At 41.6% G+C, this 13,670-nt stretch overlaps 1 protein-coding gene across 1 annotated transcript in view; it reads right to left on the bottom strand.

Annotated features, from left to right (window-relative positions):
• XYLT1 (xylosyltransferase 1) overlaps positions 1–13,670 on the bottom strand; it is a 1,579,383-nt gene that overhangs the window by 185,509 nt on the left and 1,380,204 nt on the right. Inside the window, exon 7 of the mRNA XM_044089152.1 lies at positions 10,181–10,357. Within this exon, the coding sequence (XP_043945087.1) occupies positions 10,181–10,357 (177 nt within the window). The remainder of the gene's footprint in view (positions 1–10,180; positions 10,358–13,670) is intronic.

A 13,670-nucleotide genomic window follows, 5' to 3' on the forward strand; every position in this document is an offset into this window, starting at 1 on the left:
ACCATCCTATGCTGCCTAACTACACTTTCCCCTGTCACCACTTTACTGTTTCCATTCTCGTTCAAGCTGGCCCTTTTGCATAGGATATAATCCACCTGTGTACATCTTCCTCCATTCTTGTATGTCACCCTATGCTCCTCCCTCTTGTTAAAATATGTATTCACCACAGCTATGTCCATTATTTTCACAAAATCCACTACCATCTGACCTTCTGCATTCCTTTGCTTAACACCATACCTACCCATCACTTCCTCATCCCCTCTGTTCCCTTCACCAACATGCCCACTGAAATCTGCTCCAATCACTACTCTCTCACTCTTGGGTACAGTCATCACCACTTCATCCAACTCACTCCAAAATTTTTCTTTCTCATCCATCGCACACCCAACTTGCAGAGCATATGCACTAACAACATTCATTATTACACCATCAATTTCCAGCTTCATAAACATCACTCTATCCAACACTCTTTTCACCTCCAAAACACATTTGGCATACTATTCCTTCAGGATAAACCCTACCCCATTTCTCCTCCCATCCACACCATGATAGAACAATTTGAACCCACCTCCGATACACCTAGCCTTACTCCCCTTCCATCTGGTCTCTTGCACATACAATATATCCACCTTCCTTCTGTCCATCATATCAGCTAGCTCTCTCCCTATACCAGTCATACTGCCAACATTCAAAGTTCCTATTCTCACTACCACACTCCTAACCTTTCTCCTTTCTTCCTGCCTTCAGGCATACATTCCCCCTCTTCTTCTCCTTCTCCTTTGGCCAACAGTAGCCCAATTTCCAACAGCACCCTGTTGGCTAACAGTACTGGTGGCGGTCGTTGTTAACCCGGGCCTCGACCAAACCAGTATGTAAATCTGTACTGTCATCCGCATATAACATTTGGCAGCCTTTTATGCCAGATCCCCTTCTTGATGCAACCCCCCCCCCTTTATCCGGGCTTGGGACTGGCACAAAGAAATGCACTGGCTTGTGCATCCCTAGTGGCTGGGTTTAGAGGCTGAAGCCTAAGGCACGTAAATCTTCTGAGGGCAGAAAAGGAAGCGGCAGCTCCAGACGAGGCTTCTACAGCATCACAGGTGCACTTGATACAATGTCTGGCTACCGGAGAAGAGGTGGCATGCAGGGAGGATGCCAGGGCCTTATTTTCAGAATCAGGCATGTCTGATACCAGTTTTGAGACCTGGGAAAGGAGTTCCCAGTTGTACTTGGTCATGTGAGTCTGACAGTTTAATGCTCTGAAGGTCTGGGTAGCTGAGGTACAGATTTTCTTCCCAGCCTCTCCAGCTGTTGCTATCCTTATCTGAGGACAGCAGGAAGGAGGAAAGATGCGACCTGGAGGCCTTATCAGAGGCAACAGATATTACAGAAGGATCTGCAGCAGGGGCCTTGAAGAGAAATTGGCAGTCCTTGGGTACTTTGTAGTGCATGTCCGGCTTTTTAGGTGCTGGAGGCTGTGAGTCTGGGTGAGTGGAAGTGGATGCAAAGGTATACAGAAATGCAGATATTACAGGAGGGATGGTTGAAGGACTGGGGGTCTGAACCTGCAGAAAACCATAATAGCGCTTCTGGACCTCTGACATCTCTGTGGAGTCCCACTTGAAGTGGTTATGTATTTTGGAGATAGTCTCCCCGAAAGAAATCTCCTCCATGGGGAAATATGTCCCATTAAAATCCTCTTCAGGAGAGGCATAATCCAAGCAGGAAGGAATTTGGGAGGAATAATCCGAGTCCTCCTCCTCCTCCTCAGAAGAGTCTTCATCCAAGGTAAGATGGGGCCTAGGTATCTTGCTAGGGGAAGAAGGCCCGGCCAGAGGGGAAGCAGCACCACCTGACAGAGGCCTAAGGGTCATGAAGGCCTTAAAGAGGCCTTGAGAAAAGTTCAACCATTCCTTCTGTGAGTCTGGGGAAGGAGAGCTTTGAAGGCGTATCTATGCGGTGCAAAGAAGGAGGGCCAGACGTAGACCTGCACTCTACAATACTGGAATCAACATCCTCCCTAACAATCTGGGTAATCCCTCTAGGGCACTCCATCTGAGAAGCCTGTCTGGATGTGCATATGTCCAGAGCCAAGATGGCCTGAGAAGCAGGCTCAATATGTGGTTCCAGATCTCAGTTGGTGCATGTCTCTGAGCTCTCATGCACTTTGGGAGAGATGTCTGACACGAGAGACGCAGCTTCGGATTCAGGCCTATGGTTTTTGGCTTTCTGTTTTGTAGGCTCATTCGTTGGGGCTGGAGGGAAGCCCAGCGCACTCTTTGCTATTACTTGAGATCTTTATCTAGGTAGATCACAAGGGAGTATAACAGACTCCGGAATGTTTTTGGGACAAAGGATTGGCAAATAGTACAAGATTTGTGATTGTGCTGAGGGCCTAGGCAAAAAAGGCACAGAGTATGACCATCTTTATGTTGAATCTGTCTTCCACAGTCACATTTTTCTGGATGATATGAACCTCAGAGATAAAGAAAGGTAGCAAAAAACAAAAGGTTTCTGCAATGGGTCACTTACCTTTTTTGAAGAATAACAATTCCAACAGCAGAGTACCGTCCGGGACTGGTGATCCAACTGGTGGCAAAGAAGTTCTGAGGGTGGAGTGCGCTTACATCTCTTTTATGGCCAACATCTGCGGATGGCCAACATCAGATGTATTGTGCACCTTAGGTAGTTAAAGACTTTAGTATACTGGCCAACATCAGGTCGTCAACTTGACAGGCAACTCCCTTAAGTCAGGAATACTTCAACAGAAGGATAGAAGGGCATAAACATTTCCATTCCCTTAAAGCAGCCCACAATAATAATAAACAACAAACCGTGTTCTTAATAACCTAAAAATTTGGCTACAAAATAAATACACTGTCCCAGTGGACTGGACTCTTTCTTAGAATATACACCATCTGTGACTAAGTTGTTACAAAATATAGAGGATTGTGATCTGCTCGTGGATCATAATCTGCTTATTTTGTGTTGAAGACACAGGTGACAAGAAATTCCCCTGAAGAGCTAAGCTCAAGAGGTGAATCATAGCATCCATCCTGAGAATACATAATTTAGGTTTATGATTTGTGACATGATCATAATTCTTTGTAGTACATTGCAAAGTGTTTTGCCATCTTTCAAAGCCTTAAAACACTTAACAGACGCTGTCAGAAAGGCAGTGTAATGCTGTGCATCAAGTCTATACTTGGTTTTCATGCCTTTTCACTGTCCATATTTTTGCAGAACCTTCAGATTATTGCTTATTTTTGGTTTGGTCCGCATAAAAAATCTGAGGTTTTTGGAGACACCACTGAGGACAATTCACTAAGTAACAAGATGCATCCAACTTTTAGGGTTTATATCCTTCAGAAAATACATGTGAACACAAATCCTGTTATTCTATCATCCTTTTAAGTTCATTACAGGAACTTAGGGTCATGTTACTAGAACAGACAGCAGGCAAAAAACATGTTTTATTCTGCCTCTTTCATTTTCTGGTTAATACAGGTAGAGTTTATTAACTACCATGGGACCTGACCTTAACAACTTTAGCAGGGGGTGCTTAACACTGATTAAGGTCAGGTTGCTCGCCATTCTGGTACTTCACTGGTTTTTCTTTTTCTGATTATCAGAGTATAATCAGCACACTCCATGCACTACATAATAATAATAATAATAATAATAACAATAATAATAACAATAATAATGGCAAACTTTGCTCTTTGATAGATACTTTCCTCCAACAAACCATATCAACCACAATTGCCCTTTACTCTCATGTATCTGTGCCCCCAAAAGGACAGCACCTTTCTGTATACTAATTTCTCAATGATAAAAGAATGAAAATGTAAGAACTATACTGACAGTTTGTTTCAGCTTATGACTTGTATATGCATACACTGCCTCAACAAGTCATAACACTTTTTTTTGCAGTGATCACAAGATGACCTTGTACTTTCATGTACAATATGCCTCCACATCCCTTCCCCAAAAAGGCAGCCCAGTTCTTTTTACATCTCTGATGCTTGACACTGAAGAAAGTGAAATAAAAAAGAAAAAGCTACTACAATAATGTAGTACTTTCAACATGACGGTCTTGAAGTCATATACTCACCCCCAAATGTACACTAAACACCTCACGGAGATTCACAGCAATGAGCTAAAATCAGGGACACTAGCAAGACTGGGGCTTACCGCAGTAAAAACAAAGAAACACAAGAATTCTGTATGCTGTCCTTGGCATTGGTAGTACTTTCCAGGTTCTCTTGAACTCTTTCTCTCATTGAAACTGGCTCCTCTCATTTTGTGGAAGCATGCAAGCACTCTAGAGAAAAGGAAATAATGCACCCTCATCCTTAAAATGAGTTGCAAATCATTTTAAAAAAATATTTGACCAACTTCAATGTCTTACAACAGTCTTCTCCTATGAAAAATTGTTTAATTATTCTCTTTTACCACTGTGGGATGCGCCACTACCCTCTTTGGTATCCCAGCCTCCCACATTGTATAGATACTGGACCAAACAGATGGCATTCTCAACCAGCAGGTCTGGTCTGAATGAACAGTTCAGTCAGCAGTTACTTAAAAAAATGTGCAACTGTGGCTCAGCTCTTGCTCTTTAGCCTGCTGGCTTGACCACCTCTACTTCTGAATTATTTTCCAGACTATGGATGTGATGAAATACATGGCATCAGCCAAGGGTTATAATCTGTCTTCTTTACCAGTGATGTTGCATCACTACTGCCACTAATAAAAATCAGGTCACATGGGTCTTAGGGTTTTATTCTTATGATTCACAGAGACAGGCGCTTTTGCCAAAATATTTTTGTGTTTATTCTATTTGATTACTCCTGATAATTGTTTTAGATCTCACTTTTTCTTAAAATATGCATACACTTTAATAAATATAAAGAATCAATTCATTCATTATGTAATGGAAACGCTTGCCAAAGCCCATAAATAAGACTACATAACACTACAACAGCTATGTCACATTCTTTGTAAAACGTGTTCAGTTTATTCTACATTAACAGTGAGCTGTATTATTTTTAAATGGAACACATTTTGAGTATTTCGCTCAAATTTTCTGTACAGTGGTGTAAATGACTGCATTTGAAATGTATAGTATGAGAAAGTGCATTCTGACTTTTACTATGATTTTTTTTTATTATGCACATTTCTCCTCAATGTTTGAGACTCTATGGAAAAAATTAAAGATTTTTAGGTATATATAAATGGATATCTTTTTCGTAGTTTATTTTCTCATTGATACAGCAAACTAGCAGCCATTGTAGCATTGCCCTTCATTTCAAGCCTGCTTCAGTGCTGACCCCTACAGGAGTGGAATGCTATTTCCTCTTCAAATAATCTCCAACACCTCCACCAAATAACCCAAGATACCTTCACCGCAATCGAAGCCTGCTTAACCAAATCACAACTACTCCTTAATGCTAAAAAAAACAAAACTTCCACTCTTCGCAGCAAAACTCCTCTCACCTGACTCTCACTTTCATATTTTCTCCCAAAGCAACACAGAAAATGAAATTGTATCCCATGCTAAACTATTAGGTATTACCATTGACAATAAACTTACATTTGAACACCATATCAGTAATGCCATTAAAAAATCCAATGCAAATTAGGAGCCCTATACAGACATAAACATTTCATGGACAGCACCACCAAAAAAGCTCTCGCCAACTCTTACTTGCTCTCCTCCCTATTAAACAGTGCCCCATTTTTACTAACCTGCACTCATCTCTACAAAATAAGTTTCAGTCCTGCTACCATAAAATTGCCAAATTTGCCACAGGTAGTAGTAGTGCGGTAGCGTTGTCGCCTCACAGCAGGACGTTGTCGCGTTCGATTCTCAGCTAGAGTGTCTTCTGTGTGGAGGCATGCGTGAATGGGCGTGCCTTCGTTGAAGGTTGTGCGTCAGGGCTGGTAACTCGGCATGTAAAAGTCCACTACCAAACATTAGCAGACCGGAGTTCCGCTGTGGCGACCCCTAACCGGGATAAGCTGAAAGACACAACAACAACAAGCTCATACTGCTCACATCACTGCCAAGCCTTAAAAGAATTAAACTGGCTGGAATTTCCACATCACCTTAACCTCATTCACTGTCTATAGCACATAAAATTGTCTACAATCCAAACAACTGCCCTGCCCTTAAGAACATTTTATTACCCTATTGCCCCACCAGAACCCTTCGCTCTGAAAATAAACAACTCATAACTCTCCATGTACCAAACAAAAGAGCCAGAGTCACTAAACTATGGAACTCACTTCCAACCAGCATAAACACCATTAGCTACTTCAACAAATTTAAATCCCTATCCTTTTCAAATGAAACCTTGACCATTGGATGGGAAATCAAAAATCCACCCCTGGTCTATCCCCCATATCTCTGGTAGACAGAGACTGACAGTAAATATTCCTTAACCTCCACTAAACCTTTAGCAACCTCCTAACTAGCATATCCCTCCAAATGGGGACACAATAGGGTTGGGTTTTGTGGCTAGGCTTATAAAGATCCTAATACATACCAATGAACCTGTGAAAATATAACTGTTTTTTTAAGATAGACAACACTCATTTATCTGTGGTGATCTTGCCCCAGGGGTGGAGAGAGATTGGGTCAATCTTTTTGACAGGGGATAGTGAGGGGTTGGGGTGATAAGAAAGGTAGGGAAAAGACAGTCACATAGATCTGTCCACAGGGGGAGGCCTCCCAGATGAGGCATCCCTGAGTGGTTTATCTGGGAATCACTTTCAGGAAGCATTCCTGTGTTTCTAGCTAGGCCTATATATTTTACATTCGCTGAACAGCAGAAGCACTGCTTAGCTAGCATAAAATAATGGCAACCATTAGTTTTTCTCAGTCAACCTTCACGGCAGCATGATATGCTGTCGTGAAGATGTGGACTCATTTTTCAGCGGGCATTGCTTGTATAGTAAAGGAAAAATGCACTCACAGACTCAAAAAACATGTTTATTTCATCATTGTTTGGTGTTTCCTACATTTTAACACCCTCCTGGGACTATTTACAGGTTTTTAAATATTGTTATATGTAATTTCTGAGTCTGACCACATGGGGTCTTGCATCTTGAAATAATTCTGATTGTCTGGTCTGCCCATAATGCAGTGTGTGTCTCTAAAAATTATGTCATATATGCCTATTTCTTCCTGAAGCTCCTGTCACTCACTGCATTGATTTTACATGCATACACTGCTGTCTTTCAGTCAGTTAATTTTAAGTAACATGTCATGTCATTCAATGACTACTTAAAACACAAACAGTGCAAATGCTATAGAACAGACTTTCAAAGTGCTTTTTACTGCTTTTTTTTTAGAATGGTTAAACTGCAGTCTTTTGTGAAGCCTGAACTGTACGACTTTGACTCATCTCCCATCATTCTTCACACCTAACTTCCCTAGCTGTCAAAGTACTAAGGGTAATTTGAGCTGTTACCACCTGTGATTGACAGCCCACAGCAGGATACTTGACTCATGTACTGTTTCCTTGTTCTAGCCTTTACTTTCTGTATGGGTAGGGAAAGGCCAGGCAGCTGTGACATCACAGCATGGGTGGGTTTTTAAGAAGGTCATGGAAATGTCAGCTTGGGGAAGGAATTGGCCAGAAAAACTACCTGTATTAATAGGTGTCGATGACATCAATGAATTGGAGACTGCAGCAAGTTTTATCAGGGGGGACAAAAATGTTTTGAAAGTGAAACCACCACAGTACAGTAAAGTACTGTACTGTACTGTACAGCAGAGTAAGGTACTGTTCTAGTGGAGAAAAACAGTTGATTTAAAATATTTTACATGCTGTGTTGTTGTTTATTCATAGCAGGGATAGTAAATAGGGAGAAAAAGGACAGAGAAGTTGAGCATTTAATAACAGAATCCCGTTGTTGTCCTTTAATACCCTGCCAGGGAATGCTCATTCTCCAATCAGGGTACTGATGTACAGTTTTCCCATTTTCTAACTACATTTAATGCTGTCTGGACACTTGTACAGCCTGAGTAAATAAGGATAACATTTCTTGTTTAGAGTCAGTGTCCTACAAATCCACCATGATCTTTTGTAAGGAACTGAGAATGGATATCAAACATTTGGTCATTTGCAGTTGGTAATTAGTTGCGCTGAATGACAAAGTATAGGAGGTATAAACCTTTTTACCCCGTCTATCCATAGACCTGCTATCCTTATCTGAAAAGAGGGCATTGGCACTGGGAAGGAGTTTTGAAGGCTTATCAGATGACAGGGAAACTTGCAGGAGGGTCTGGCACAAGATTCTTAAACAGAAACTTAAAGGTTATCAAGGACTTTAAAAAAATCTGTGTGTTCTTTTTAGTAGCCGGTGCTGGGAGTCAGGGGCAACAGAAGTGGGTTGAAAAGCATCCAAAAAAACCTCACGGGTTTGGGGGACAAGGAAGGTGCTGGGGTGCATATTTGTAAAAGATTGCAGTATCTTTTCTGCCCCACTGAAATCTGTCTAGACTTCCACTCAAAATTCTTTATCATATTTAAGATTGTTTCTCCAAACAAAGCTTATTTTACTGGAGAAGTGGGTGAAATAAAAGTCCTCACCATCTGAAGGGACTTGGCCAGGAGAGTGCATGTGACAGGAGTAGGCCATAGAATGGTCAGAATCAGAAACCTCCTCATCTTCAGATGAAGATAATTCCAAAGCCATCTTCTGAGGGGTGGGGGTTGAGATGAGAAAAGAAGGAGCTTTCAGAGCTAAAATAGTCTTAAACAAACCTTGAAAGAAATCCATCCAATGCTTCTCCCTAGAAGAGGAAGGAGGAGGTTGCAAGGGAAGCAACATGTTTAATGAAGCATTTTCTTGTGAGTGATGTCTGCCTGTACTAGGTACGATGGCTCATTACCCTGAAGTACCTTGATTTGTTTCCCCTGGGATCTCTTCCCTAACCAGGATCTGAGGGACGTCCTCTGGTTCCTCTGATATGATCTGGGTTTCACCTCTGTCTGTAGACACCTCAGCCAAAAAGGTCTCCAACACCATACTGACCTCCAACAGTGTATCAAAAGAGGACATCTGAGTAGAAATTGGATTTCCACAGGTTGGAGTCTGGGAGGGCTGACTAAGTCACTGGCCTAGGCCTTTTAAGCTTTTTCTTAAGTTGTAGAGGTACTCTGGGCAACCGGAATCTGCCATCTTGGAATAGGCCAAGCATGTGAGACATTGGGTCTCAAAAAAAGTATTAAAAGAAGACAAATGGGATCACAAGGTCTTAGGAACAAAGGATTGGCAGACAGATCAAGCTTTGTAGTCATACTCTATTCCTAAGCAAAAAATGCAATGGCTGTGCAAGTCTTGGTAAGGAATTTGTCTACTGCAGTTGCACTTACCCCTCCTAGCTGACATCTAATACCAGTAAGGAAAAAGTTTACAAATATAAAGGAATGTCCCCAACAGGGCACTTATCTGAGTATTTGAAGCAACATCATCAATGACCAAATGACAATCAGTGTGACAGATGCATGACCTGTATTTAGGGTGGCAGTGAGATAGTCTAAGAAATTATGTTCAGACAACCACCTATTTACTCTTGTGCTTGCGACTTGAGGTCACACATCAAATGTAAGATCCTGGAAAGGTAAGACTTTGGTATCCCGAGCGATGACAGCTGTGATAACCCATATGTTAGAAAATACTGCAACAGTGACTTCAGTCAGGGCATCACAGACTGTTTCTGAATGAGGTTTACATGAACTTGTCTTCTGAGTTCTTAATTAGTGTCATAAAACAAAAAGATTACTGAAATACAGCTACATAATTCTAGCAAGCCTTTTAAGCAGTCCTTAAGTGTCGCTGTAGTTCCTTTAAAATTTGCATAGTATTTATAGCTTAAACAATTTAATAAAAAAATGACTGACTAAAATAAATGGTTCCCAAAAAAACTAGGATTTGCCTATTTTAGAACTGTGCTCAGTTCTGCAAATTATACATCTTGTGTCCCATTTATATTTGCATTACTGCTAGTGCAGCTATCTGTGTCTTTTGTTAACTCTTCATAGCTATCAGAGCAGCTGACATATTTTAATATCAAGATTAAAATAAATGAACACAAAGAAAAAAAACAGGATGAAACAGCAATTATATCCAACACTACAGTTCATCTCTTTATATCACAGAGACTTACCTGGAACCGATGGAAATCAGAGGGTTTGAAGTCATTTGGAGAGCAACCACACCAATCAACAATATGCTTATACTGGCACTTGCAGCCCAGCTTTCGGTTCCAGTTTGTAATTCTCAGGTTGTTGTCAACCATTGTCTCGCAATGTGGACTATTCTCCAGCACAGTGTGAAAGAAAGACTGTGAAAAAGTAAAAACAATTAGAAGTGACACAATATCCATTCAACAGTATCATCTAAACCATATGCTGCTCTTGCCGTCTTTCTATTCATTAGGAGAGTCTGTAAGCAATTTGCTCTCTAAAATAAATTAATATTCATTTGCAGGACATTTTTTTTCCTAAATATGACAGATTAGTTACAAACAGCAGATAAGCACTAAATACTTCATAACATTACTTCATTAAGACTGGTGTCTTCTCACAAGTGTATCAGCAATTCCATGTGTAAGTGAGACACAGTATTAACCATAATAACAGTGCCAACGCACTACCGCATATAAACTTGTTCAACTCCCCATGAGTCAGTCTCGGTAAGTAAAAGAATTATGGCACCATATCATGCCATGTATAACTATTTTAAAGTTTACTTTAATTTCACGAAACAAACAAAAATGCATTAGTGCGTCAAAAAAGCATCCACTTTTGGGAGAGAAAAAAAAAAAACATTGCAAATGTCACCAATTTGCTTGTGGAGAAGGGTGCACACAGAAGCTCAGGTCATATGACTATGAATCATACTGCTGTTTCAGAATTAATAGAAGACATGCTTTCAGTCTGATAAGAAAGAAGATAAGGTGGGGTATTCAGAAACAGTTAGTGCATCGTGTTACACAACATAGTGGGATGAGCAGCAAAGCACAGAGAGCTGAAAATACAAGAAAAATAGCACTGCATAATGACATGCAAGTATGTACCATCACACATTGGATATGCAAATGATGAGTCAAATGCATAAAATGTAGAGTTATGAGCCACAGTGCACATTTACTCTGAATGCCAAGATTTCTATGTATAGAGGAGATTCACCTACACCATTATAGTGGGTGCAGCAGCAGGTCAACAAACGTGTTAGTAGTCACTCTCAGAGCCAATGCTCAGGATGTACTGTGCAGCCAGTCTCCACCATACAGACAAGTCCACAAGTGCCCGACATACCAACACCTTCATCACAGGGATGCTACCCGAGACACTATACTGGAGTTAGTAGACACGTGAAGTGTAGAAGTGCAGACTGCCTACCTTGGTGGACAGAAAGGCATGTGTAGCATTAACTGTCCTTGATATGGTAACTGTTAAGTGTCTATAAAGGGACAAATTAAGAGTTTCACATGATTCAGCTTCTTCAATACTACATCAGCTCCTTGACCTGATGTTGCAGGATGTGGAGGAACATGCATGGTTTCCATGTACAATAGAGCAGAAAACTATCAATATGTTGGCATTTTGTAACAAAGTCCATTTCCCTGAGGACCTGGGGCCATCTGCTCCATGTGATTCCATTAAATCAAGCTGAAAGGCTTCCTCTTCATTACCTGCCTGGTGGTGTGCAGTGCTAAGGCAATTATACACAATATGTGTATGCACCATTTAGGCATTATCCATGATTCCCATGACTTCTCACAGGGTTATAGAGTTGGTAGGTGCACACATTACCAGCTGTATATGCTTGGATATGTTCATCCCATTGACACAGATAGCAGGCAGTCATAATGTTGTCCACTTCTGTGTGCTGCAGATGATGTAAGATATATCTTGGAACCATGGATGATGACACCCATCTGAAACCCATAGTCCTCAGCTGAGAAGTTGTGAAACATTACACCTTCTCAGACATTTAACACTGACAAACCTACTTCTGTTGGCTACATCTGGTGAAACATTGTGGTACACAATGAAGGCCTGCAGAAGAGATGGGAGCTCAGTTATCAGAGGCACTGGCTATACTTGTACCCCATGCAAGACAGAGAAGAGTGCAATACATTGCTTCACTGATTAAGAGGTGATGTCTTCTCCATAACAATGGGCCATGACAAGGACAACAGAGAATTAAACTGATGCATGCATTAACACACTCAGTATATGGATTAGAATGTACTGATTGCCCATGCTGTGCTTTAGACATTACTTTACCCATACAGACCAGATTGGTAGGCAGGACACAGTCATCATCATTTGCACAAGAACAGTGGGGCAATGTGACTAGTGACCGCACTGTTATTACAATTGGAAGGGTCATGGGGGATGGAAGTGGTAGCCACAGAGGCAGGTGGCAGGTTGGGAGAACCAAGGATTACATGCCCTATGACCAGGGTGGCCTTCTACATTGTGCAAAATTGGTTAGATGTAGCATGTGGGCCTGCAGTGTCAGGAGTACATGTGTGATGGGTAGTTAGAAGCTCAAATGGATGCTGTTTCCCCACTTACAAGCAAATAGATGGACTGAATACACGAACCTGAGAATGGACACAGCTAGGGATGGCACTTAAACAGGATATAGGGATGGTGTGAAACTGGGAAATAGAATGGCCAGTCGGGTGAGCCATCCCTTTTGTGGAACCAGATGAATGTCAGCTATTACCAAGCGATAGGCCATGTCTATTTGAGGTGGGTGATGTGGCTGGGGTGGCAGTTATAGTCTCCAGAGCAGCATGTGCTTTCTGCATAAGTCTAGCCTGTTGCAATTCATTATGTATCCAGCCTCTTTAATCACTGCAATAATTTGCACAAATCCTCAAGGCTGCAGCAGTGGAAGCAAAAAAGGCCACTAGTGCCATCAGCTGGTGCACTTGCTTCAGGACACTATATGACATGTCATGTGCAGGTGCTGCAGATCACCCCACAACCCCTGCAGCTGCTGCACATCCTCACACAGGCCACACTGCATGCTCAGCATCTCTACCGCAGTGTGCATAGTGGTAGTCTGTGCCTCATTAATCTGCACATCCACTGAATCTTACCAAAGGTAGTGCACACACATCCAGGAAAAAGCTGCAATCATGGCTGAAAAACTTTCAATATTTCCTCCATATGGTGAGAGTAGTTCACATTGGAGGCAGTATGACTAACAGCTGCCATCCAGGGGGGTAACTCCTATATAGTCTGAGTAAGGTGAGTAAGGCTCAAACTGAGAGGATATCCAGGGGTAAATCCATGTGATGTTTGGAGGTTTGGACTGCCTCTTCCCTGTCACCTTATATGACGGGGATGTGTGCATATTCTTCAATGTCACTGTTGTTGAGAGTGCCACTGTCTCATACGACTGGACCATATGTGCATTGTCATCATTCTCAGCCACAGATGAACTTCTGACTTTAGGGTTCTGCCACCCTGTTAAGACAGGTCCTCCACCAATGGAATATGTAAAGGCATAAAGATAACATAAACACAGCAGTGCTGAAATATATGCCTTACTCCCCAAAACCTATGGCACAAAGATTAGTATAAGTTACTTATTTGAACAGGAATGTCTGGAAAAGTTCTCCACCTTGGAGA

The sequence above is a fragment of the Protopterus annectens genome, chromosome 12.part0 (genome assembly GCF_019279795.1).
Source record: "Protopterus annectens isolate FY-2018-M chromosome 12.part0, PAN1.0, whole genome shotgun sequence".
Classification (NCBI taxonomy): Eukaryota; Metazoa; Chordata; order Ceratodontiformes; family Protopteridae; genus Protopterus; species Protopterus annectens.